This window comes from Vigna unguiculata, chromosome 8, assembly GCF_004118075.2.
Source record: "Vigna unguiculata cultivar IT97K-499-35 chromosome 8, ASM411807v1, whole genome shotgun sequence".
Taxonomy (NCBI): Eukaryota; Viridiplantae; Streptophyta; class Magnoliopsida; order Fabales; family Fabaceae; genus Vigna; species Vigna unguiculata.
This window is the reverse complement of record NC_040286.1, coordinates 28,459,723-28,487,047: the sequence shown is the minus strand read 5'-3', so window position 1 is coordinate 28,487,047 and position 27,325 is coordinate 28,459,723. Positions and strand designations below refer to the sequence as shown.

Below are 27,325 nucleotides of genomic sequence, written 5' to 3'. Positions count from 1 at the left end.
TGAAAATGATCGAAACTAATAAGACTTAAATTTACATATTAATTAAATGGAGATAAAAAATAGTGTTATTTATGAGAACTAGGATAGATAAATGCTTTGCGTAAGGATTATTACGTGGACGGTTGTACCCTTTAAAGGTAAACGAGTTCAATACTTATTTACTATTAAGTGAAGTGAGTGGTAGTTCAATATTCTTCAAACTGACACTTAAAAAAATGATCAAACGAAGGCCATTAGCGTAATTGTGAACCACCGCACCAACCAACTCAGTTCTGTTACACACTGAAACCTTCCACCGTCCGCGGCCATGGCTGCGCTGTCCTCCGCCATTGCTTCCGCCGCCAAACCCTTCTCGTTGCCCCAAACGCGCCGAGCTAGAGTGGCGGCGGTCCACTTTCCCAAACCTTACTTCAAGAAAACGGAATTCAACTTCGTCGAAGTTTCACACTCACTCCGTTCCCTTCCCCGTCTTCGTGTTTCCTCCAACGACGCTCACTTCAGCTCGAGCTCCGAGGAGAGCCAACAGCCACAGCCGAGTTTCGCAGAGTTCATCACTTCAGAGAGAGTCAAAGTGGTGTCCATGCTGGCCCTCGCCCTCGCCCTCTGCAACGCCGATCGCGTCGTCATGTCCGTGGCCATCGTGCCATTGTCCCTTGCCAACGGGTGGAGCCGCGCCTTCGCCGGAATCGTCCAGGTTCTGCATACCAACTGTTTGAAGAATTGACTCTGATGTATTTCTATTTTCGGTTCTTGATGTTATAAATTTTATGGACATGCAAGTCTTTAGACTCTCAACTGACTGTAAATAATCCTTGGCATAGATATCGGAGTCATGTCTTAGATTATATTTTAGTGAAGTTGGTTGTTTGTGGGGTTTATTATTCCACCCACTATATTAAAATCTATTAAAATCGATAGACATTTTTTGAGTTTGTGTGATTTGTTTGCAGAGTAACACTTTATTCTGATTTTATTGTGGGGTTGGTTTGTGGTGATGTAGTCGTCTTTTCTGTGGGGGTATCTTGCTTCTCCTATAGTTGGAGGGATGTTGGTGGATAACTACGGTGGCAAAGTGGTAATGGCTTGGGGAGTGGCGTTGTGGTCACTTGCTACTTTTCTTACGCCTTGGGCTGCTCAGACATCTCTCTTGGCTCTCCTAGTCGTTCGTGCTATGCTTGGCGCTGCTGAAGGAGTCGCTCTTCCTTCCATGAATAACATGGTTGCACGGTAAGGTGACTCTTTACAAACTTGATTTTGGTCAATGTTGTGTCTGAAGTGAAGTGATTAATGTTTGGACAGTTTTTTTTTTCCTCAAAAGACATGTTTGTAGTAAAGATTAGTGTAAATTGCATAATTCAGCGCACCAAACATGAGTTTGAGTACGGGACTGTGAAACTGAAACCAAATACAGCGCTCGTTTTATGCCTTGGGCTGCACAATTTTCGTTGAGGTGGTAGTTATAATGTTCTAATACTATGGTTATGTTATGACTTACGAGTTTTTATCTTTTGTCATGACATGAAAGGGGCTTTGCTTGTCTCTTTGTCGTGATTGTGTGAACTATGAAGTTGCTGGAGTGAGAAAGGCTTGATATTTGATGTCTAACATGAGCTTGTTGGGAAAGGCTTAATATTTATAATGATTGGTTTTGGTTCTTTGTTTAAGATGGTTTCCACAAACAGAACGATCAAGGGCTGTCGGAATCTCAATGGCTGGGTTTCAGCTTGGATGTGCAATAGGGCTCACACTTTCTCCCATTCTCATGTCGCAAGGTGGTATATTTGGTCCCTTTGTAATTTTTGGACTGTCGGGGTTTCTTTGGGTGTTGGTGTGGTTGTCAGCAACGTCTAGCACTCCTGACCGGAGTCCTCAAATATCAAAATATGAGCTGGAGTATATATTGAATAGAAGGCAGACGTCTTTTCCAGTGGAGACATCTAAGTCTAAAAAAGTTAAAGTGGTCCCTCCTTTCAGGCGCTTGCTTTCAAAGCTGCCAACATGGTCTCTGATCATTGCAAATGCCATGCACAGTTGGGTAATGTTTCCTACTCCAGCATTTGTTTAGTTGTTACTGGTGCTCTTAATTGGAATTGCTAATTGTCATGTTTGATGGCAAATTGTCATTTATCATGTTGCAATTCGAATCACACATCTTGTTGCAATTTCCATGTGGCAATCCTAACCTTCTGTTCCCAGCCTAGCCACATCATGTCGCTCAGGAGCCCACATCATGCAACATTGTTGTTATTGTTCATGCATATTCTTATTTTTTCCCCTTTTGATACGTTTTCCTATTCACAGGGTTTTTTTATTGTTCTTTCCTGGATGCCCATATACTTCAGCTCAGTAAGTTTTGTCTTATTTAGTTTCGTGAGTAGTAAAAATATTTAGAAATCAAACACTCATGTATAAATGGTTTTACATTGTAGGTATACCGTGTGGATCTCAGGCATGCGGCATGGTTTAGTGCAGTTCCATGGGCTGTGATGGCTATCATGAATTACCTAGCTGGTTTGTGGTCGGATATGATGATACAAAGTGGTACGAGTGTCACTTTGACTCGGAAGATTATGCAGGTACGTTGCATTGCACATTATAAAGAGAGAAGAGACATAGGACATATTACATTTCTACAAGGATAGACTTTACATTTATGCCTTCTTGTAGATTGCAGATGAATTGTGAATTATCGGTAACAACTTTCTATTTCTAATTTAGTTAAAAACTATATTTCGCTATTGTATTAATGTCATGACTCATTACAAATTGCTCCTGGATTTTCGGGAGAATTTGAGATAGGCCAACCCAAGTGGCCATTTAGGAATTGAAACAGAATAATCACAGTGAATGATTATTTGGACATTATGCATAAATCATTCCAGGCTGACCCTATCTGAATTTCTTCCAATATCTTATTTTTCAACCTTTCAATTTTTAGTTTTTTTGTCTTTGGATCTTTTAAAGCGTAAGATCATTGAGAAGTATGCAGTTAAGTACCATTTTGTCCTTGCTGTTGGAGGCAGAACATATAGGACAGGTGTCGATTGATGAATGGAGAGAGAAAGGGGGAATTATCCTTTGTTATTTCAGTTTTTCATCTGAATCTCATAGTTTTTTATTCTTTCTTATTGCTGGGTCCTATCAAATGTATTTGAAATTCATGATCATCTAATTTTTAAGTTTTTTGTTTTGGATGGTGCCCAGTGGTGTCATTTGATTAATGTAGTTGACCCCATTTAGTGGGAAAAAGCTTTGATTGTCTTCTTATTGTAGTTATCTTAATTTTCTCTAATCATATCCTAGTTTGAATTTTGTTGTTCTCACTATGTACTAGTTTACATGGTAATGCTTTTTGTGCACATTCACTGCAGACCATTGGTTTTGTTGGTCCTGGACTCTGCCTCATTGGCTTGGCGACAGCAAAAAGCCCCTCAGTTGGTTCTGCTTGGCTTACTTTAGCTTTTGGCCTGAAATCTTTCAGTCACTCTGGCTTTCTTGTGAACCTTCAGGTTTCTATTTTATGTCATGTAAAAACTTTTTCTTTTTTTTGTTAGAAGTCCTCTCTCTCTAATATAATGTTTGTTTCCTTTGTCAGGAGATTGCACCACAGTACTCTGGTGTTTTGCATGGTATGCTTTCATCTTGTGGTAAATGTATAATATATGTTTTGGTACTTCAATAAAATTAGTAGCACATTTTTACCGGTAATTACATTTGAAATCTTTTGGAGCCTGTATTGGGTTATCTTTATAAGTGATGTATTGTAAAAGGTATTATTTAACTAGTAAAGGAATTTACTGAAGAAATTTTCTTGTGCTATTTATTTAATCTATTGAACTATAATTGGCCAAGCTGTACTGTAGATGCACTTCATGAAAGTTTCATGTTGCTTGGATGGATGCAAGACCTGGTATTGGATAGATTGGACTTTGACTTTTAACAAAGGAATTTTAATGCTAGGAAGTGGTCTTTTAATATATATGGAGAAAGTAGGGTGAATTATGTGCAAAATCTGTGTGATTTACAATTAGATTTCTTATAATGAAGACCTCTTGGTTTCTTGCTGTAGGAATATCAAATACTGCTGGAACATTTGCTGCTATAATAGGAACAGTTGGAGCTGGGTTTTTTGTTGAGCTAGTCGGTTCCTTCCAAGGATTTCTGTTGCTTACATCGGTCCTTTATTTTCTTGCTGCTATTTTCTACTGCCTATTCTCTACTGGAGAAAGAGTAAATTTTGACGATCCTGGTGAGTATAAATATACGTAGATTTGCTTTTCAACTTGCATATATGTTTAGAACTTTTTCCTGCCATACTAGTGTTGCTTTTGTGGACTGTGGACACTGGTACATCCTCTGTGTAGTCTTGTCCGTCCCGAAAACTAAATCGAATATAGGGAGGATATAAAGTAAATAGTATTTTATTGTTTGAGAAAAAAAATATTGGATCTAACATAAATCGTCAAGATTAAACCACTAACAAATGTGGCCTTTTACGCTACATTTAATTTGTATCATCTACATGACTTAAATGGTTAAAGATTTATTCTGCTCACTTATAATAAAGAAATCCTCCCTCAGTGAATATGTTCTCTCTTTAATTCCATATGAATGTTGTATTTTACAGAGTATTCTTTTGTGTGTCAAAATGATTTTTTGAATTCTAGTTTTTTTATAGTAAATGCAAAACTCTTGTTAATTTGTAAATTGCTGATAAGATGTATATCAAACTCTCATAGCAGTTGCCTAAGAGTGCTGGAAGTTACTGTATCTTGTACAGTTCAATTTCTTGTATGCCAAAGGAGTCACGCCAAAGGAGATAACCGAAGAATGACAGAGATGGTTATATGTGCTGACTATCAAACTTGTGAGGTGTAAAATAGATACTTACCATTTACATAGTCTAAAATGATTCATGTATAGTTTGTGTTCCGAGAATGAATTTAGAAAAAGAGAAGAAAAAAAACAAAGTAATAAGGTTTATTTTCTGATTTTGCTCATCATGGAGTCCATTTTGGTGCTTTGCACTCCCTAAGCCTCTGTTTGTTTGTCTAATTTTTCAATTAATCAAACAAAATTATAGCACATACACATTTATAGACACTAGTAGTTTATAACACTATTATTTCTCTATTTCAATTCTTAGTACTTCAAAAAAAAAAAATCCCCCTTTGTCTCTTAATGGGCAAGAAACCCTAACAGCATTATTTGTTTCAATTTTTTATAAATTGCAAATTTAACTACTTAGTAAAATAATAATAATAACTTTAAAATATCTTTTAATCTATAAAATAAATGAAATTACACAACAAAAAGTCGTATCTACAAATCCCGTTTTCTTATGTTTAAGTAATTGAACAATATTTTTGCTAAATATTTAATGTAGTAAACTACTTTAATTCCTGAACTAAGCATTTTCATGGGATACATTTAATACTTCCATTCAATATAGGTTTTTTCTATTAAAAAAACATTTAATATTTAGCGGTTACTTCAGAAAGATGAAAAAGACTAAAATCAATCCTTTAAGAAATAAAAAGCATGTGATTTCCCACCTACGGTTATATGAACTCTTCCACAAATGACTCAAATTTACATTTCTGTCCCGCACCCCATACATTTCTCTATGCACTCCAAAAGCCTATGTAATAGAGAAAAATATAATTTTGTAATTCTCCATATATTTTGGAAATGCTATATAAATTTCGCCTTACGGAATATAAATAATTGGGTTACTGGTGCTCCAAAACAATGGTGAAATACATTCTTGAATGTAAATTTAATAATTATATTAAATAAACATCATTTGCATAAATTTGAGTTACACATTCTAAAAAAAAAAATAGTATCAAACACGTTCAGAGTATGTAAATTACAATATGGTCGAATGTTTTCCAGCAGAATGACCATTATAAAATAATGACAAATCGATAGTTTGAAATACGCATTCTATAATTATAATTATGTAAAATTAAAATTCTTGAGTTTTTATTTATTATAAAATAATCAAGTTTGGTATGTTTTGTTCTTTTATAGAAATTGTGATCTTTTCTACGTAACAAACTTCTTGTTATATTACTATTAGACAAATTCAGATATTGAAATGATTATATCTTGCAAAAAGTACGAGTTATTGGATCATAATAGCGGTGATAACAAGAGCTCAATATTCGGAGAAGACTAATATATAATGAATATTTTTTTATTTTATTTTCAATATATCCAAAAAATATAGCGACTTATTAAAAAAGTACCTCATAATTTAATTCACTCTTAATATATCGAGAAACATGAACAATTTTAAAAAAAGTTTGCATGAGATTTGTACTTTATAGGGTTGGGATCATCCTAGTTCATTATTACAACCACCATATACAAGGAGATATCATATCAGATTAGTCAACATCATCTCAGTCTGTTCAGAACGATAACACCTCAATACAATGTTACAATATGATATTTATTGTAGTTTGTAAACTTTCCCAAAGTAGGGCCACATTTCTAAAATAGAGATGATAAGCTCAATCGGGTGAGGGCCTAAACGGTAAAGTATATATACATAACTTACTACCAGGTAGGGACATATTCAGATATATATACACACAATCGGGTACTTATATCACTTTTTACTTACTTGAGCGTCAAAATATTTGCAGGTACACCAACCCCTATCATTCAAGACTCGATGTAGGACATACCATCGTGTGTACTTGGAATATATGGTATGAACGAGGAACATGACTTTGCACGATCGACTACTAGTGACAAGAGAGCCTAATACTGCAAATCCAAATGTTTTGTTGTTGTTATATATACAAAGACAATTTGGATGAAATGCAGAGAAAAAACGAAAAGGAACTAAACAATTTGAGGGAGGAAAATCAAAGGATGCGAAGGCAACTAGGAAAACAACTCGGAACACCGACATCTCACGTCGGTCGAGAACAATGGGTGAAAAGGACACTATCAAAGGGGAAGGAACACAAACAAACACAGTCACTATTCAAACTTTTATAGGGATGGGAACATCACACGAATTAACAAATTATTTTGAGTTTGCTTACAATAGAGTAGTTCATAGGACTACTAAGCTATTTCCTTTTGAGGCTGTTTATGGCTTCAATCCTCTCACTCTAGTGGTATTGTTATCACTTCCCTCATCTTTTGACTTTGTTCACAAAGAAGGGGTAGCAAAATCTGATTTTATAAAGAAAATGCACGAGAGGGTTAAAAGTCAAATATAACAACAAACTGAGAGGTATGCAAGGTAGAATAATATAGGAGGGAGGGAAGTTAATTTTGAAGAAGGGGATTGGTTTGGCTTTATCTAAGTAAATATATATTTTCTAAGAAAAGGAAGTCCAAAGTTAGTCCCCGAGGAGATGGTCCCTTTAAAGTGCTTAAGAGAGTGAACAATGACACTTACAAGCTAGAGTTGTTTGAGGAATATGAAGTTCATGCCACCTTTAATCTTACTGAAATTATGATGGCAACATTGATCCAGATGAGCATTTGGATGTCTTTGTAATGCAAGTTGTATTATACATATAAAATGGTGCTATTTTTGTCGAGTTTTCCTGACATATTTAAGTTGGTTTACCCGTCATCTACCAAATTCCATAGATTGTTTTGAGACTCTAGTTACTCGTTTTGGCGTTTAGTTTGCCCCCAAGAGACCTTACCACTTAACATCTTTAGCATTGGTCAATATCTGGTAGGACAAAGGAGAATCGATACAAGTGTTTATGGAGCATTTTGGCAAGATTGCGTTGAATATACAAAATCTCTACCCATATGTGGCATTACATAATCTCGTCATTGCTTTGAAACCAAAACCTTATTGTGGACAACCTGTATAAAAAGCCTGTGGCGAATATGGATGAATTAAGAACAAGAGTTGTTAAGTTCATGCAGATGAAGGAGTTGAGGAAGTTTTGTAATACCATTAGAGCATATGCTTCTAGGAGTTGAAACACCAAGGTTATAATAATTATACACTCCTAAATTTTAGCAGGGCTTGAATCTTGGAAGAGGCCTTTAATGCCGACCTTATCTCAACTCCAAGAAAATAATCAACACCCCACAATGTAGATACTACAAAGCATTGTAGGTGTCATCGTAATCATGGGCATACTACTAAAGATTGTTTTGCTCTAAAAGACAATATTGAAGAACTAATACAAGGTGATCACCTTTGTTATTTTATAAGGAGCAAAGAGAAAGGTTGTCCGAGGAAACATGACAGAGGAAGTCGAGATGATGACAAACCCATTCGGTCATCTAGGCACCGAGATACTAGAAAGGAAAGTTTAAGAAGAAGGGTTACTTAGAGAGCCAAAGACCAAAAGCATCATGAAACACCTCTTAGAGTTATCATTAACACAATTGTAGGAGAATTTCTAGGATGTGAAATTACTATGTCAGCTTGCAAGAAATATCTTAGAGCAATACAAATTATTAATGCAGTCTCTACACCGCCAAGAAGAAGGACATTGTCCATTGCATTTAGAGATGAAGACTTTCAAACAATTTATCCACAATACAATGATCCATGATCATTTATACTAAAATCATATTACAAAAGATGAAAAATAAATCTAATAAATGAGAAAAAAAAGCTTTTTACACGAAAATAATAAAGATTAAAAAAAATTTGTCATTAAACATTACTAATAAATGTAACAACTAAAAAAATAACAACATTTGCCAAATTAGTCTTCAATAATTTATGTTTTAATTTATTTTCTTTGCATCTCTTACTACACTTATTCAATTATATCAAGATTTTTGTCCAACATAATGAACGTGATTTGAGATGTACAAACATATTTGTTGGATAAACAACCACTCTTAAGCTTGGTGTTTAAGATGATAGTCCAATTGTTATGGGTAACACTATTTTGATAAAGAAAATTAATTTCACCAATTTAGATTAATTAATATTTTAGATTGTAATGAGTTATTATGCGTGATTCAACCATGTGTACTTGTAGATACTCAATAAAATTGATGTAATACGGTTAATATAATAATCATTTGATTTCTTTAAATAATTATAATTTAAATTAATTTAAATTAAGGTTAAATATGTTTTTAATCTTAAAATTTTAAAATTGAAATTTATCCTTTTTAAAAATTTGTATAAAATTCATTCGTATATTTTAGTAATGCATACATCTCCTAATTAATTGGTGGTACGTTTATTACAAGACTAACAATGATGTTAAGTGGGTTAAAAGTCTCACTTGTATAGTTTAAAAAAAATCTATTATACTTTCTCTTAATTAGAATACATGAAACTTGAGAGAAACAAATATAAACAGAGAAGGAAATACAAGTTAAAAATGAAAAATACTTAATATTTGAGTTTTCAAATATTTGTAAATATGTATTTTTTTAGTCAATTATTATTTTTGCTTCTAATACTTATAAATTTGTTATTTTTTAAATCAAGAAAATATACTAATTTTTTTGTTTGTTTTAGTCTAGATGAAATGTTAGCAATAAGGAATGATAACATTAACTAAAAACAACAATTTTGAAACTAAATTAAAAAATATTTTTGAGTTTTTTCCGTAGATATCTTTGTCTCACGTAGGATATAATAAGATTTATCAACATTGCATTCAGGTTTTTCTTTGGTGTCAGATCTCAATTTAAGATCTTAAGTAAGTAACTATATATAGGTCGTCAAATTTCTTTAATAGAAGATAATTTAAAACTTATTTTTTAATAATTTGAAGATTTTATAAGTTCTTAGAACTTTATTCTTCACTGTGAGTGGAAATTTCGTTAGAAAAATATTTTATAAGAGTTTAAAAAGAGTTAACATATTTTATTAATAAAAAAATAATATCATTAAATTTTAGATGTATATATATATATTTTTTAACCACACTACTAAAAGATGGTAAAGTAAAGCAGCTTGCGATCCACAGCGTCTTTCGAAAAGCCAATCCAACCGTCCAAGAATTACCATCAACGCTCCACATAGACTCATACACCTTGCCACGGATCACAAACACAAGCCGTCGATTAAAAACCCACGAAAGGCCACGATGCAAGAAACACCTCGAGATTCATACCCGCACTCTTCCCGCTCCAAATAAATACCACGTTCGCTCCCCCCTGTATTTCATCAATTGAAATCCCTAATTTCTCAACTCCTCACAAAATCCCAATTCAAATCTTAATCACACAATGTCTGGTCGTGGAAAGGGTGGAAAGGGTTTGGGAAAGGGAGGCGCCAAGAGGCATCGCAAGGTGCTCCGTGACAACATCCAGGGTATCACGAAGCCCGCCATTCGCAGGTTGGCGAGAAGAGGTGGCGTGAAGAGAATCAGTGGGTTGATCTACGAAGAAACTCGCGGAGTTCTCAAGATTTTCTTGGAGAATGTGATTCGTGATGCGGTGACGTATACTGAGCACGCAAGGAGGAAGACGGTGACGGCCATGGATGTTGTTTACGCGCTCAAGAGACAGGGAAGGACCCTCTATGGATTCGGAGGTTGATGGGTTCTGGTATTGGGCCTACTGGGTTGGGTTTTGTCTTGTGGGCTTTTGTTCTGTAAATGTATGGACTTTGTGTTTTGTGTAATGGTTTTATTACTTGATTGTTCTTTGCTTGGTAGAGCATGATGGAATCAAGTTTGTTCTAATTCTCCTCTTAATTGCAAGTTAATCAGTAGAATTTTGAGTAAATTTATTGGATTATAAACTTTTTGCTGCTTTTGTTTTATGCTTTTTTGATTACTGGCTCTTTAGACTCTCGTAAGTGAGATAGAGTTAAATGAGTTTGCAAGTTGATTCTTATAGTTTTATTTTGTTGCGAAGATATTGTTTCTGAGAATTTGAAAACTTGGTTTTCGAGTTGGTTTTGTTTTTTGGGTAGTTTTGGAGCTGGTAGTGAGAATTTGATGGTGTTTTAGATTCAACATTTTGGGAATGGTGGTTATCTTTTTAGATTATTTTGTTCAAATTTTCAATTTATTTTGCACAAGGTAGAAGGAAAATGAGTGGTTTATTGTTGACGAATATGATCTTGATTAAGTCATCTGGTATACAAACTATGTAGTTTACTGGTATTAGTTTATACATGTTAGAATGAGAAAATTTTAATGTTAAGTATTTTCACCAAGAATATTATAAATATATTAATTAATGACATATTTTGTAAATTTTATGTTATAGCATTATATTGAGGGTTTTTAAATACTCAATTTTAATTTTTATATTGAAGCAGTTGTATTTAAAAAGAGGATTTTTAAAACATTATTTTTATGAGATTTATCATTGAAGCCCATTACATATAAATGTCTAATCAAAAACTTACTTTATCTTTTGTTGTACACGAAGAAACTTAGTGTCTTAATATTTGGGTTGATTGTAGTATCTGTACAAATAATTATTATGCGCATATGAAATTAACATTAAAGCGCGTATTTAAATATGAATTATAATATGTTAGTATGTAAAAATAGTGTAATGTTATAAAATTAATATATAAAATAATTTATATTTATTAAAAATAAAATAAATAGAAAAATTAATTATTGATAAAAATAAATAAATTATTTTATAGAAAATAGATAAAAATAATTGTTAATTTTATAAAATTTAATAAATAATTATATTATAAAGGATAGAATTGATATTATTAAATATGAAAAAAAAATTCTCTTCATATATTTTTATTGTTATGAAATAAAATGAATAATAGAGAGAATAATAGATAATAGAGAAACAAATCAACTTAGTTAATACAAATATTTACCATAAAGAGTAATGAATCATATCAAAGTACAATCATTAATTCATAACACTCCCCCTTGAGTGTCCATTGATAAATAATGTGCCTCGTTCAAACCTTACTAGGAAAAACCCTTTGGGATAAAAAACCTAGTGAAGGAAAAATAGTACAACATTCTGTATTCTTTAATACAATATTGTTCATTACATATTCTATTTCTCCCCCTCATGTAAACTTACATATTCATAACAATATTGTTCATTACAATCATTAATTCATAACACTCATGTAAACTTACAATATTGTTCATTACAATCATTAATTCATAACACTCCCCCTTGAGTGTCCATTGATAAAGAATGTGCCTCGTTAAAACCTTACTAGAAAAAACCCTTTGGGATAAAAAACCTAGTGAAGGAAAAAGAGTACAACATTCTGTATTCTTTAATACAATATTGTTCATTACATATTCTATTTCTCCCCCTCATGTAAACTTACATCATTAAGGTGAGTCCGAATTTGTGAGTCATTTACTCAAAAGTTTTTCTTGGCAAAAACTTTACAAATAGACTTGTCATATTTTCAGATGAACGAATTTTTGGATATCTATATCATCCTTTCAATTGAACAATACACTATTGTCTTCATATATGGTTGTTGATTCCATCTTTCTCGGGGATAGTCACAAGTTTCTTGCACATGTTGAATTATAAACCTTAACCAAACATATTCACAACTTTCCTCGTAATTTGTATGATTAGACGATGTTGCTATTATGGTTTGTTTCATATACCTTCATGAAACCATTGTGCTACCACATGTGAACAAACATCTTGTTTGTGATCAACCATTGTGACATTGTAAGAATATGTAAAATAACATGCATATCCATAACCCATTGGTCTGAATCTGAATCATTTGGATGGAATAAGCTTATATTCGTAGTACCCTTAAAGTAACAAAGTATATGTTTTACTCCAAATCATTTTCTTCTTGTAGTTGAAGAACTATATCTTGCTTAACAAATTTATAGCAAATGCAATATTAGATCGAGTATAATTCGCAAGATACATTAGTGTTTCTATGACACTAAGATATGGTGCTTCTAGACCAAGAAGATCTTCATCATTTTCTTAAGGTCTAAGAAGAGTCTTTATCAACATCTAACGACCTCACAACTATTGGAGTACATAAGGGACATGACTTGTCCATTTAGAACATTTTAAGCACCTTAATCATATAAGCCTCTTGATGTATAAAAATACTTTTATTTAAATACTCAATTTCTAATTTCAAACAAGACTTTGTCCTTCAAAGATCATTCATCTCAAATTCTTTCAATTGCCTTGTGAGCTCATTAGTAGTTTCAACGATGTTTATGTCATCTACATAAACAATAATTATGAAAAATTGATTTTCTAATATTTTCATATAAATACAAAGACAAAAAGGATCATTTCCATATCCTTATTTTAATAAGAACTCAATAAGATGGTTATACCACACACATCCTTACTTTAATCAATAAAAGAGCATGTTCAATTTTATTGAATAACCCCTTTTTAGAATTTGTCTTGTTGGGCAAATAAAATCCTTCAGGGATTTTCATATAAATATAATTCTCAAAAGAACCGTACGAATAGGTTGTAACATCATCCATTGGATGTAAATGCAAACCTTGTTGTGCAACTAGGATAATCGAATATTGCAATGTTGTTGCATCCAATACTAGTGAACATGTTTTTTCACTAATCAATACAAGGTTTTGTGAATAACCTTGAGCAACCAATTATGCTTTGTATCTAACAATTTCATCATTTTTAATTTGATTTTTGCGCAAAAATCCATATGTACCCAACGAGTTTCATAACTTTAGGTGTGCGAACTATATGTTCAAAAACCTTTCGTTTAGCAAACAAATATAATTATGCTTCTTTGCATATTTTCATTTTTGGCCAATCTTTTCTTTGCCGACAATCTTCAATGATCATTGCTTATTGATCCTCATTGTCATTCATAGCATTCATCGCTATGTTATAAGTAAAAGTTTCGTCAATGTTAACTTCATTTTGGTTCCATATTATATGATTCATGACATAATTTATTGAGATCTCATCATTTTCAACCATTTCAGGTACCTGAGGTTCTTCTGGAACCAAATCATTAATTATGTCAAATGAATCTTTTGGGATTTCAACCTTTTCGATTAGGTTATTTTGCATATTAGCCCCTTTTCTCATTCAAGAGTTTTTATCTTTGGAACCAATAGGTCTACCACGCTTCAAACGTGTTCACATGAGTTTTTCAACCCTTTTTTTTCCGCATCATAATAACTGATCATGTCAAACAAGTCAATCATTTTGATTTGTAAATTTCTGGTTTACCATGACATGCATTTCAATTGTACTAATAAACTTGTAGTACAAACTATAAGAGAATGTTGATAATTTCTCCAACACACTTTCTTTTTCAACTCAATCATAGAGATATAAAGATATTTCATATCTTTTTCATTGTTTGTCTCAATATAATATCCATTTAGACAAATATCATTGAAACTTAATAAGTTTCTATTCAACTTCTTGGTAGAAGTATAATAGCTCTTCTAGAGTCTTCAAATATATTTGTAGTACTATAAATAATACTAACATCGATGTCTCACATTATCAAACAAGAGAAAAATTTATTACTCTTGAGAATTGTATAAGTTGTTGCACTATCAATAAGACACATTTGATACTAGTGCAAACATTCGTTTTTTTATATAAACGTAAATTTCAATATGAGATTTTTTTTTGTAACACTCTCATAATCAATGAGGTGATCAATGCTTCCATTTTCTTTAGCAAAGAAAATAACAATATCAAGATGAGTAGCATCCATATGGCCATAATCAGAATCACCATCTTCATAAGCAAATTGTTGCTGCATTCACTTCTGGGAATGGAGCAGAACCAATTTGGACAGGTTTCATGATTTTTTATCAAAAGCTCATTGCTTTGTTCAGCCATACAAAGGCATGAAATAAATTCATAATATTGATTGCTGCATTCACTTCTGGGAATGGAGCAAATTAGGCGGATCTCATGATTTTTCATCAAAAGCTTTATTGCTTTGTCCAGCCAGCCATACATAGGCATGAAATAAATTCATAATATTTGTGAATCCTTTTTCACAATATTTTTGTCGCATGAGCAAATTAGTTGCTTAGATGCTTTATTTCTTTATTTAATGGTATCCCAATATCCATTGTATTTTAAATGTATTTCAACATTTAAAATCCAATATAAGGAATTCTTCCTTGCAATATCAAGGGTCACAAATCCAAATTTTGCAACGTTTCGCGTGTTTAGAACTAACACATAAAATAATAATATTAATAATAATAATCATCATCAAAATAATAATAATAATAATAATCACCATCATAATAAAAATAATAAGACACAGATGAAAATTGATAAATTCAAACAATTCTTATCATAAGAGAGGAAGAATATAAGGTAAAATTATAAATTGAGAAAGGATTAGAAAGAGTCTGGATTGAGACACGCATAACACTATCATTAAAGAGAAAAAGCTTCCACTAGTCCTCAATTCGTTGGAGCATCGTGCTGATAACGTGTTATGAAATAAAGTTAATAACATAGAGAATGACGACAGATAATAGAGAAGAGAAAAAACAAGAGAGAATAGAGAATGAGAGAATAGGGAGCAACTCATCTATGTATTATTATTTATAGGAAGAGTCCTATTTATAGATACAATATGTAATCCATAAAGGAAACAAATCAACTTAGTTAATACAAATATTTACCATAAAGAGTAATGAATCATATCAGTAAATGTATCAAATCAATGGACAATTATTAATTCATAACAATTATAAGTATATATGTATATTTAAAAAAATAATTATTTTGTATTTATAATTAGAGAACATTAATTAATTATATTAAAAGTTAAAATTACATTTATTTAAATAGACATGAGAATCTTAAAATTTAGATTTTTAATATATCTAAGGATCAAGTAAAATATTAATTAATAATTATCCTTATTTTTATATTTATGTTTATTGTAATATTTGAAATATTACCTTTCTTAAAATTTATAATTGATATGATTTTATTTTTAAAATACGGAGTAAACAATATATATTTATATTATCTTTAATTTGAATGCTATTAAATGTATCTAAAATAATTTATAATTAAAATATAAGAATAATAATTCATCTTTTAAACAATTTGATATTCACATTTAAAAAATTGAGTTCATATATTTAAAAAACATCAATTTTTTTATCTTAGAAGAACATTTTTTTTGGGTAAAAATATTAATAAATAAATATTATACTATGAGAAAGATATAAACAACTGCATATATATAAAAGGAATATTCTAAGATCATTTTGAATATTGTTGGATGGAATAGAGTAGAACATATGCAATGAATTAATGACCCAATGTTTGATGTGCCAGCTTGACTTTCAACATACACAATAACTCATATTGACCCATATACTTATAGCTATTGAGGCTATAACATATTCTATGTATATATTTATTTATTATCTTTCAAGATAATAGGCATTCAAAAATTTACATAAATTTATAATAAATGAATTTTAGATCAATTTTATTAGAAGATGTAAAGTGTAGGCCACAATAAAAAGTTAATGAATAATAATTTGGAAAATTATATTTGGATACAAAGTGAATATTTTTCAATTTTATAAAGGAATACAAGTAAATTTAAATATTTAAGTAGAAAGCAAATATTACTTGATTTTAATTTTGATTTGATCATATATAAATCATGTTAAGTATTGTTTAAAATAATTACTATAAAAATTCGTTAATATTATTTAGATAATGTGTGATAATTTAAAATCAGTTACTATAATGTAACTGCATAGCAAGAAAAACAGGGTATGCATTGACCTTATAAGGTAGTTTTACTCGTCTAAAAAACTACAATATAAATATAAATATAAATATAAATATAAATATAAATATAAATATAAATATAAATATAAATATATATATATATATATATATATATATATATTTTGCAGAGGAAAATTGAACGTGTAAAATTTAGAGGTGCCACTAGAAAAAATCCACTTAGTGAATCCAATTCGCCTAGTGAATTTTGAAGAAAACTTAAGGGTGAAAAATTCACTTTTTTACGAAAATAGTATGCTACAAAGGTGGATTTAGAGTACAAAATAAGGTTGAATATATAAAGTTTAATATTTCAAACACGATTAGGTTTAATATTTGAATGATATCTTCTTATTGATGTTATAAAATGATTTTTCTTTTCTTCTTATGACATGTAATCTTACATTATAAGAGCTATTATATAATATCTTAATTAATTTTTCTACATCTTACACTATCAAGTCACTCCTAATATGTGAAATTTTACTTCAATAAAATGATTTTATATAAACTCCACCTTAACTAATTGTTATTTGTTTGCTAATGTTTTTAAGAAAAAACAAACCATTTTACTAAAAAAAAACCTCAATCCGTTGAATAAAATAATTTCTCATCCCGAAAAATAAAAAATAGAAACAGTTGGAAAAGTAAAGAGTGACGTGGGTCAATACCATTGGCCAAAGAACTTCCACATTGGCACTGATGCCGGCCATGATGTTACAATGTTCCACTGAGCTATTGACCTGGTATCACAACAACCAAAACCATTGACCTAGTTTTTTCCAAATAAATCATCAAATTATCATTTAATTTTCAAACTGTAAAATGCCACTCATTCTTATCTCTATAAACAAGTTTGTTCAAACAGATGTTAAAATTACAGTAATTTTAATTTTGAAGCTTTATTTGACAATTTTTTCAATTTCTTTTCAAAACCTAAAATTTGGAACCCAGTTTATCATCATTATTATTTTGAGTTCATTCTTTGACGTGGTTGCATGATTGCTAGAATATTTGTATGACTTTGACTTTCAAAATGTTAACTTGTAAAGGCAAACCTACTGTTGCTGGCAACTTGTGTTGATTGGACTGATACAAACCATGAATGAAGAAATGGTCTGAGACAAATAAATTATGAGGCAAGAAAGTAACAGATGAGCAGAATGAATATGAAACCTTCTCCTTTATATTTTTGACACAAGAAATGATTTGGTCTTTGAATAACTCTTCCATCTCTAAATGAAGAAAACATCGTCTCCCAAATTTCAGCAATCTAGCCAAAGGAAACAGAATGCTAATCTCCAAGTTCTTGCTACAGTCAATGATGAACAGAGGCATAGTTCTGCACTCAAATATTTCAAGAATGCTGTGAAGAAATGTGCACAAGTTTTTTCATTGTTTCTACTTGGCAAAAGAAAATCAGCTTCATATGTTGGTGGAAATGATGACAGAAAAAATACATCTAAAGTCAGAGGGGTGGCATCATGTAAGTATGATGATGAAAATAGAAAAAAGTTTTGGTTTTTTGGTGATCTGAAATGATTTTTTGTTGTTCTTGCTAAAGATCATCCCTTTATGTTACTGGGTTCTGATGGCAAATGCCAAAGCACTTCAGGATGATGCTTTTGTAGAATTCTTGAGTGAGATTTTCTTAAATTGAGATGTGCCCTAATTTGCAGCATCAACTGATTTATCTTCGGAGAGTAACACCAAGAATTCATCAAAATGGAAGTTTTCTTATTCCTACGCTTCATCTAGCACTGCAAGTGGACAACTTGGAATTGGAAACTTCTCTTTTGAAGAAATTTACAAGTCAACTGCAAAATTCTCACCAGATAACGAAATTGGACAAGGTGGCTTTGGAACTGTCTACAGGGGAAAGCTAAGTGATGGATCCATAGTTGCGGTAAAGCGTGCCAAGAAGGTAAATTAATGTTCATATTTGACTGTTTCCCATCTCAAAATTGTCTCAATTGTGCTGCAGATGATGAAAGTGAAACATGTTCATCAGATACTATAATTCTTACAAGCACAGTTCATTAGACTGCTATCTTTCACAAATGTGATATGAGCCTAATGTGGTGAATTCCTTGCAGGAAGTAATACACAATCACTTACATGAGTTCAAGAATGAAATATACACCTTGTCTCAAATTGAGCATCGGAATCTGGTGAGGTTGTATGGATATTTGGAACATGGAAATGAGAAGATCATTGTTGTTGAATATGTTGGTAATGGTAACCTTCGAGAACACCTTGATGGTAAGTCCTGTGTATTAAAAAAAAGTTACTGAATCCGTTCCCTACAACACAATGGTGAGTTAAAAGTAGTGAATTATATTGCAGGGATTCGAGGAGAAGGATTAGAAATGGGGGAGCGTCTAGACATAGCAATTGATGTAGCTCATGGAATAACTTACCTTCATATGTACGCAGGTATGTTCATAGAACTAAATTAGAAAGGAACAAATCTGTTACAACATATTTGAATTCTGTATAACTGTGATGTATATAATTGAACAGTGAGGGAAGGGTATTTGCAACATCTGTTGAAGTAACCTTACTCTGCGTCTTGTATTGATGATTAATACAGATAATCCAATTATCCATAGAGACATCAAAGCATCAAACATCTTAGTGACTGAGAACCTAAGGGCCAAAGTGGCAGATTTTGGTTTTGCACGGTTATCTGATGATCCTACAGCAACTCATATTTCAACTCAAGTAAAAGGAACAGCTGGTTACATGGATCCTGAGTATCTCAGAACATACCAACTCACAGAAAAAAGTGATGTTTACTCCTTTGGTGTTTTGCTTGTTGAAATGGTGACAGGAAGACATCCAATTGAACCAAAGAGACCCCTTGATGAAAGAGTGACAATCAGATGGGTAAGTGTATCAGTTCTTCAAAATTTCAACTTCAGAGTTAAAATTACCACATTACTTTGGAGTAAGCAGTAACTGTTTCAACTATACTTATGAAAGTCAAACAAAACTTCAATCAAAATTCTGAAAGCAAGAACTGAACTTTTTACCGGCATGATAGATACACATTATCTAGTTAGGTTAGTGGGTTGAAGGAACAAGACTTTTTGCCCAAATAATAAATAAGAGAAAGGAGGTATATTGTGGCTTGTGAGAGAATTGATGCTTTGGGGAATGGGAGGTATCTTATCTAGAGAGAAATACCTAATTCTCTTTATGATAAATGCTACTACCATCACACATTATTTGGTTGAAATTGATTGAAAACTAAGTTTTCAGCAAACTTTAATCAAATGGAAGTTTGTTCTGTCTTTCTAATTAGATACTATCTGTCGGTGTACATGTGAGAAAAAATAGGAGATGCTATTGCTATTAGTTACCTTGAAGATTAAATTATCATCTATAATAATTAATAAAAACATAAACTTTTAGAAGTGCTTTTTTTTTTTTTTTTACATAAGGCAAGTTTATACTTAACATTGTGCTAATTGTTGTTCTTTTCACGTTAATTTTTTTTTTTGAAAAAATTATGCACACATAAGTGCAATAGTCCTTTTCCTTCTTTTCTGGCCTAGTTCAGCTGTGAAGATTTCTTATATTTGAAGTGCACAGTCAATAAATTCCATGATCATAGAAAAATAAATTTACTTGCTACAAGGGAAGTCAATTTCGGTTTCTCTGTTCATAGAATATGTGTATGGAAGATGTGATATATAAGCATTTTTGCTTAATCCAGTGAGTCATGAAGTTAGATCCTTACAGTCTTCCATGCTAAACAGGGTCAGCTTTGGTCATGTTTCCAAGTGATTCGGTAATTTTTGTGAGATAATTAGTTATGCAGATTACCATGTTGTCTGGTGGAGATCCCACATTAACCAGATGAATTTATATCATATAAGTGGGTGCAAACCCTATTTTAAAAGCAAGTTTTGTAGGTTGAGTTAGGTTTAAAGTTCACTTCTTAAGATGATATAAGAGTCATCCAAAGACTATCCTAAAAAAATTTGTTGTTTGTTGGATCTATCGTATCATCCACTATCAAACTACTATTAATGTTAGTCCTATACTCAAGATATATATGTTTCGGCGTGAAGTGGTGTGTTAAAGATCCCACATTAACTAAAGATACGACAAATTTATTGTGTATAAATAGATACAAACCACCTTATCAAGTTTGATTAGAAATATGGTCAAATTGTCTTATAACTAAATCATAGTATTTTACATCACTTAAAAATATGAACAAACTACTTTACAAGTTTGATTTTTGTGAGACTGAATTAAGCTTAAAAAATTTAGGTCTGAATCTAATGTGAGAGTCTAATATGTAGTTACATGCTCAAGATTAAAGAAACATAATTTGCATGGATGCAGGCAATGAAGATGCTGAAACAAGGGGATGCTGTATTTGCCATGGATCCTAGGCTGAGAAGAAATCCAGCTTCCATCAAGGCAGTAAAACAGGTTCTCAAGCTAGCTTTCCAATGCGTTGCTCCTTTGAAACAATCACGGCCACCTATGAAGAACTGTGCAGAGGTTCTGTGGGAAATCCGCAAAAGTTTTAGAGATGAAACAAATTCTGATCATCCTTCTCTTCCTTCTCACCATTCTGCAGATTTTCCTCAAAGGGAAAAGAATAAGCATACAGTGTTTGGCATTGAAGATGATGACAGCTATAAATTTGTCTCTGTACCTAATCATATTCATTCATAAAATTTTGTTCATTGTTTGTTCAGAGTTGTCAACATCTTGTCAGTTTGTTTTCTGCCTCATTGGCCTCAATATAATTGTAATTTTGGTGCTCTTGTGATATAGATTCTATTCCTATTAGGTCTTTGATTGATGAAAAAAGGTTTAAACTCTTTGATGCAATTTAAATTGTATGCATCAGTGTAACTACAAGGAAGGAAAGTTGGCTGAACCTTGGAGGATTAGTACAGGCTAGATTGGGCTTAAAACATGAAAAAAGAAAAGAAATCAATACAACTTTCTTAATCCTTCAGTCTGCAAGTTCTTCTGATATAAGATCCTGTTCTCATGAACCTGATTAGGAGAAAAACAAGAGAAAAATAAAATGGATGTTTTCATTTCTTTTATTTTTCTTTTCTACAAGTGCTTATCCAAAGAATTTGAGAATCATGTGGATGGAAATTATGTAAAGGTAACTTCATTAATTTCTTCTATAATTGTAAATAAAACTCAGGCAAAGGACATTTATAATTATTTGTAGCCCAGGTTTTTGTCACATATACTGGCCTTGTCCCCACTTTGCTGTTCTGTATCACTGGAAAAGAAAAACAATAAATGGTACCAAAATCTAAGTGTGGCAAGGTAGCATGCTGCATAATTAAAGAAGTCTCTATCAAAGAGTGTCAAACTGCACAACCTTTGTCTGTTGTTGCTACTATTTTCAAACGAGTCTAGATTCTCTACTGAATTTATGATACTTTTTTTTTTTCTTAACCTTTAAAATGTATTGATGTTAGTATTTTATATTTTTTAATATATTTTAAAATATCAAAATCAGTATCCATCGGTATATTTTAAAAATTGAGAAGAGGGTTAACACAAACAATTGAACAAGAGAATGCAAATTCTTTTCAAACCAACACTATCTTATCCCTTCACATGATAATTGCTTGCTTCTCTCTCTCATCTTTTGTGTTTGTGTCACTTCATTCGCCACTCTCATCTTACATTCTCCCTTTCTGGTCTAGCATAACTACCAATAGTGAAAAATATTCTTTTATCTTTTGACAGGATTTGAACAATCAACACCCAATTTTCTGTCTAGTTAATTTTCCTCTCTTTCCTGTTCTGCCTGAAATTGTAAATGGTAATACTCTTGAATTGATGCTTTCTGTTTATGATAATTTTGGAAGACAGTGAAAAGTTTGCTATTATGAATAATTGGGTGGGTTTGATTATTAGGTAATTGTGCGACTGTGAGAGAGAGTGATGGGGTTGAGTGCTATAGGTCACATTTTCAATGTTGGATGATGTATGATATAAAGGGAAGTGTGATTCATAAGATACTATCTACCATTCTATGTACAAAAATGTTGTATTCAAAACCAATAGTAACACAAACTACAAAATTTTCAAATTTACAAAATGGTTCGTTTTCCCCTCTCATGAGATGCTCTTTGATGTGATGAGAACATGGAAGATTAATCAGATTGAAGAAGGATATTGAAATCATTTAAAAAAAATACCAGAAAGTGAGTAATAAAGATAGTGATAAATTATCTTTTTAAGATTATATAACTGAGAGATCCATAAAATTCTTATAAAGAGAAAAATGATTTTTCTTTCAGAATTCATATCTCATTGCAATGCATGATTATTTCTTATTATAAAAATATGAATGATTCATCTCTCTTGTGCTTTTCATCTTTCTATGTGACAATTCAGCCACTTCATTGCAAAAAAAGGCACAATCAAAACTACAAAAGAAAAAACTAAACTTATATTGATCCACTTTAGATCATATCTCTTGGCTGTGGTCATTTCATCAAAATGAATGAAACATATCTTCTGTCAACATATTCAGTCTCAATATGCATATGCAATTCAGGTTTGTGAAGAAATAGCAGAGAAGGTAATTGGAAAGTAAGTAGAGTTCAGCTGGTTTATTCTTTTTGCATTGAGACACAGAGTAATAGAACATTAGAAACCATGTTCATTAACACATACTAGGATCAGGTGAAAGTTGTAATGTTCTTTGCTATCTACTCATACGGCAATTGCTCACAAAAGTGAAAATTTTCACAAGCCATAGAATAGCTTTAAAATAGATAGTCTTTTTTAAGAAAACATCCTGCAAATATTATGAATCACTCTATTCTGATTTCAAAATCTGCCAGTTACCTAGCATAAGCAACATTGGCTTCACAATATAAGTAGTACATCCATCCACCAGAACAGAAAAATACAACTATCTTTACAACCTTGTTACTCTTTGCCCTCAACTATCTCACACACACTTGTGAATGTTTTATCTGTTACTCAATTTTGTAGGCATAGAGAACGAGGCAGAACTCAATGGCTGCAACATTCATAGTTGAATAATATCCAACACTGTCATCTTCACTCTCACCACAACCCTCCATAACACTCCCTTCTTTCTCATTCTCAGGTTCTGGAGGCCCTGGCTTGAAGATGAAAAGCCCAGGTCCTGAACCAGACCCACTAAACAACCAATCGTGCACATCCCAAAACACTTGCACAGGTTGTTTGTTAACCATCACAGTTTGGTTCCCCCTGAACTTCCACTGCAGGTTCTTGACATTGATCAACAAAACCCCATCTATGGTAATCCACATCTCAGGGTCATTAGGACCCCCAGTTGTGCAGTCCACAACAATCTCACTATCTTTTCTCTTCTCATCAAACTGAGCCTTCGTTGAGAAGCTTTTCTTGGAAAACACGTTTTCTTTCTTGACCAACAACATAGCCTCAACAAGGGCAGGTCTAGATTTTGTTCTCTTGTAAGCCTTATTATCGTAGTCCCCCAACAACAACACAACCTCTTCATCACACACTAAGGCTACGTAGTAGTCGCTGCTGGGTTCCGGGGAGCCGGAGAATTTCGCCGACCGGAGATCCCAATACAGCTCAATCTGGTTGCCATCAACCTCAAAGGTTTTGTACCCTTTTTTGCTCCAAAAGTGCCAAGGCTTCACGTCAATCTTGCAACTATACTGCACCTCACCTCCTACGCTATCAATCGTGATGTGCAAGGAATGGTTCATGTGATTTTTGCACCACAGCACAGATACGTTCCTCCAATAGCCCATAATATTGGCTTGGTAGAAACATGTGACGGTGCTTTGTGCTACTTTGCTAGGCAAAGGCTCCTCTATGGTTCTGTCGGGTAGAATTGTTCCCACTGAATGTGATCTTAAAGAACGATGGAAATGCATCATCTTGTCACAGATTTTGGAAAGGAACAAAATTTTAGACCCCCATTTGCGGCATCAAAAGAAAGAGAGCAAATTTTTCATGCTGGAATCTGATTTCATGAAATCCTTGTGAGGGGAATCAATGGAACTGTAGATGACCCTTTGGAGAAGCAATGGCATATTGGTCGAGGAATTCAACGCAATTTATGAAAATTCAAAAAGATAAAGTAGTTGCTGTGACTGATGATGATGAGGTTTGACGACAATGTGAACCTTGATTGGTGATGGAGTTGTGAATCGAAGGGAAATTTGTGTGGGCTGAGAAAGAGAAAGGGGAAGAAGAGAGGGTTGAGGAGAATGTTTGTGTTTTTATTCTTTGGAGAAAAAGTCTCCATTTAGAGGCTAGAAAGAAAATGTGCCCGAAAGACAAGGAACAGAAGCTAATGAACCGTGCTTTCAACAAAGTTTCTTCAACTTTCACAAGTTGAGACAAAAAAAAGGAAGGTTAGTTAATACTAATTCTTTGTCTTATGGCTCCACCACCTACGATAATGTTTTTTTTTATATTTCTATCCACTTCAAATTTTAATTACGAATTATTGGTTATTAAAATTTAATTGCAATAACCTCCTTCTAATGCTAGGGCATCTAATTTAATGTATAATTCAAGTTTTTTTAAAAAAAAAACATATACAAATATTAGAGATAACTTCATTTTAATTAAAGTTTTTCTAAAAGCATTGCGGGATAACTTAAAAGAATTAACATAATAATATTATAGATAAAATATAAATAATTTCTTTCATGGACTTAAAAAAGTTACAGTTTATTAAGTATTTAATTTAAAGTTATGAGATACTCGAAACAAAAATAATTTATTTGAGCCTGAAACTGTGGACTTCTATTAATTTTAAATTTCAAAAGTCTTTTGATTGCATTATACGAGAGAAAATGAAAAGAAAGAGAAAAGTTTGAAAATTGAATTGACAAATAGAAAGTAGACAAGAAATTTAGATTTTTTATTTTCATATTAAATTAAATATCATTACTTATAGTTTTGCCTTATCACTTTGTTTCCTATGTCCCATTAGAGGCTAAATGAAAGTGTTGTGTAGTGAGTCTTTTCTGTGTGCTGGCATCGTTTGAATGGTCAACTAATAGTCAACTTTATCCACTAATTGATCATTCAAAATTATAACAATACATTCAATTTTTTCTCAAATTTAAATCCAAATTAATATAGATAAAGACTTTACATCTCTAAAATCCCAAACATATCAATTTTTCTCCACACATGTTTTTACTATCCATCATAGATCATCATCAATCATATTGAATAACCATTAAGAAAAAAACTCACCTATACTTGTCTAGTTAACTTGCAACACGTTAATCCCAAGGTTTGCCCAAACAAAACCGATCACATGGTTGAAATTGATATAAAAATAAAAGGAATAAGTTTGAAATGTATGAACTCTTCTAATTCAAACTCATTAAACTTCTATTGATCAACCTTAGGCCCTTTACTACATGGTTACAATTGCTTCTTTTATGACAAGGTTGACTCTTGAGTCATTTTTTCTTATGCTTCTCAATAATCTTAATAGAGGAGTATAAATTTGTTTATGCTAGCTTCACAGTGAAAATGTAATATAGTTAGTTGGCACAAACATTACATTTATTGGTTGCTGTAATGTATTAAACTCAAAATCACATAACCAACTAATGTAACAGTAATAATATAATATGAAAACAGAACAAAAGCGTATCCTAAATTGTTCAATGCACAATTTGGATTGTATTCTTTAAACAACTCAATACATCGAATTAGAAATAAGATTGGCATAATTTTTTGATAACTTGTGAAGGATGTGGGCTTAATAAACATTCAATTTCTACAATTGGGAATCAAGGTATGATGAGGTAAGAAATGGAGAATTATACATAAAAGTTGAAAGTTGAACTTAGAGAAAGAAGGTTTCGGAGAGAATAAGAGAGAAAGTTTCATACTACTCAATGCTAATTCTCTCTCACATAATCACGCCATTTAACACTCTCTTTCATGACCCCACAACTCGTATGTGGTCCATTTGCATTTTCTTTTCTGGACATGTGGCTTCTATCTTCAACTATTTCTTCCTTTATACTAGCAACAAACCTTTCGTTTATATCAATATTGAGCCCATGACAACATTTCTAGTCAATCTTTTGGATGATCAAATACAAAACATCTTAAATATATTTCCAAGGTTTTGTTTAAATTCTCCATTTGGCCATCTGACTGTGGATTGTAGGCTGAAGTCATTGCCAAATTTGTGTCGTGCGCTATAAATAGTTGCTTACAAAAATTGCTCATAAACACCCTATTTGGATATGATACAATAACTTTTGGAAATCCATGTAGTTTAACAATGTTCTGAATAAAGACGTCAACCATAATTTTGCTATCAAATCCAAGCTTTAATTGTATAAAATGAGAAAATTTTGATAATCTATCGACTACCACCATAATATTAGAGTATCCACAAGGTGAAGGCAACAAGATGATGAAATCCATAGCAATATCTTTCCAAATCAGATTGGGAAAGGAAAGTAGTTGAAGTAATCCTATAACAATGATCAAGTTACTTTGGCTCGTTGGTAGATAACACATTCTTGAACAAATCGTCTTGTATCTTTTCTCATTTTATGCCAAAAAATTGGCCACTAATTCTAGCAATGGTGTGGTGAATACCAGC

The 27,325-nt window shown here is 32.1% G+C and overlaps 4 protein-coding genes across 5 annotated transcripts; 3 read left to right on the top strand and 1 right to left on the bottom strand.

Annotated features, from left to right (window-relative positions):
- The first annotated feature begins 169 nt into the window (after window positions 1–169).
- On the top strand, window positions 170–5,003 carry LOC114195270 (probable anion transporter 4, chloroplastic). 2 transcript variants are annotated; one of them, XM_028085676.1, is made up of 9 exons: window positions 170–694; window positions 1,001–1,227; window positions 1,666–2,035; window positions 2,302–2,346; window positions 2,430–2,576; window positions 3,372–3,509; window positions 3,596–3,629; window positions 4,070–4,249; window positions 4,740–5,003. In XM_028085676.1, exons 1-9 carry the CDS (start codon window positions 308–310, stop codon window positions 4,748–4,750), a joined length of 1,539 nt encoding a protein of 512 aa, XP_027941477.1. In that variant the 5' UTR covers window positions 170–307; the 3' UTR covers window positions 4,751–5,003. The 2 variants fall into 2 exon arrangements, with proteins under 2 accessions (XP_027941477.1, XP_027941478.1); XM_028085677.1 differs by having other exon boundaries at window positions 171–694; window positions 4,743–5,003.
- A 5,126-nt stretch (window positions 5,004–10,129) lies between these two features.
- LOC114193519 (histone H4) lies at window positions 10,130–10,732 on the top strand. Its single transcript, XM_028083349.1, has one exon. The coding sequence runs from the start codon at window positions 10,201–10,203 to the stop codon at window positions 10,510–10,512; it is 312 nt and encodes a 103-aa protein (XP_027939150.1). The 5' UTR covers window positions 10,130–10,200; the 3' UTR covers window positions 10,513–10,732.
- A 7,060-nt stretch (window positions 10,733–17,792) lies between these two features.
- Window positions 17,793–21,604, top strand: LOC114193283 (calmodulin-binding receptor-like cytoplasmic kinase 2). The gene is made up of 6 exons (XM_028083013.1): window positions 17,793–18,184; window positions 18,378–18,622; window positions 18,795–18,960; window positions 19,045–19,134; window positions 19,292–19,587; window positions 21,058–21,604. The coding sequence occupies exons 1-6, from the start codon at window positions 17,938–17,940 to the stop codon at window positions 21,394–21,396; spliced, it is 1,383 nt and encodes a 460-aa protein (XP_027938814.1). The 5' UTR covers window positions 17,793–17,937; the 3' UTR covers window positions 21,397–21,604.
- A 1,791-nt stretch (window positions 21,605–23,395) lies between these two features.
- On the bottom strand, window positions 23,396–24,996 carry LOC114195340. Its single transcript, XM_028085766.1, has one exon. It carries the CDS (start codon window positions 24,609–24,611, stop codon window positions 23,688–23,690), a length of 924 nt encoding a protein of 307 aa, XP_027941567.1. The 5' UTR covers window positions 24,612–24,996; the 3' UTR covers window positions 23,396–23,687.
- Window positions 24,997–27,325: the final 2,329 nt, after the last annotated feature.

What these genes read in the sequence shown, in the direction of transcription:
- LOC114195270 (XM_028085676.1), top strand. Translation starts at nt 308, where the DNA reads ATGGCTGCGCTGTCCTCCGCCATTGCTTCCGCCGCCAAACCCTTCTCG. An exon ending in ATGAATAACATGGTTGCACG is followed by an intron (nt 1,228 to 1,665) that starts GTAAGGTGACTC and finishes TCTTTGTTTAAG; the next exon opens with ATGGTTTCCACAAACAGAAC. An exon ending in GCTTTCTTGTGAACCTTCAG is followed by an intron (nt 3,510 to 3,595) that starts GTTTCTATTTTA and finishes TTCCTTTGTCAG; the next exon opens with GAGATTGCACCACAGTACTC.
- LOC114193519 (XM_028083349.1), top strand. Translation starts at nt 10,201, where the DNA reads ATGTCTGGTCGTGGAAAGGGTGGAAAGGGTTTGGGAAAGGGAGGCGCC.
- LOC114193283 (XM_028083013.1), top strand. Translation starts at nt 17,938, where the DNA reads ATGAAGAAAACATCGTCTCCCAAATTTCAGCAATCTAGCCAAAGGAAA. An exon ending in AGTCAGAGGGGTGGCATCAT is followed by an intron (nt 18,185 to 18,377) that starts GTAAGTATGATG and finishes CCTAATTTGCAG; the next exon opens with CATCAACTGATTTATCTTCG. An exon ending in CGGTAAAGCGTGCCAAGAAG is followed by an intron (nt 18,623 to 18,794) that starts GTAAATTAATGT and finishes AATTCCTTGCAG; the next exon opens with GAAGTAATACACAATCACTT.
- LOC114195340 (XM_028085766.1), bottom strand. Translation starts at nt 24,611, where the DNA reads ATGATGCATTTCCATCGTTCTTTAAGATCACATTCAGTGGGAACAATT.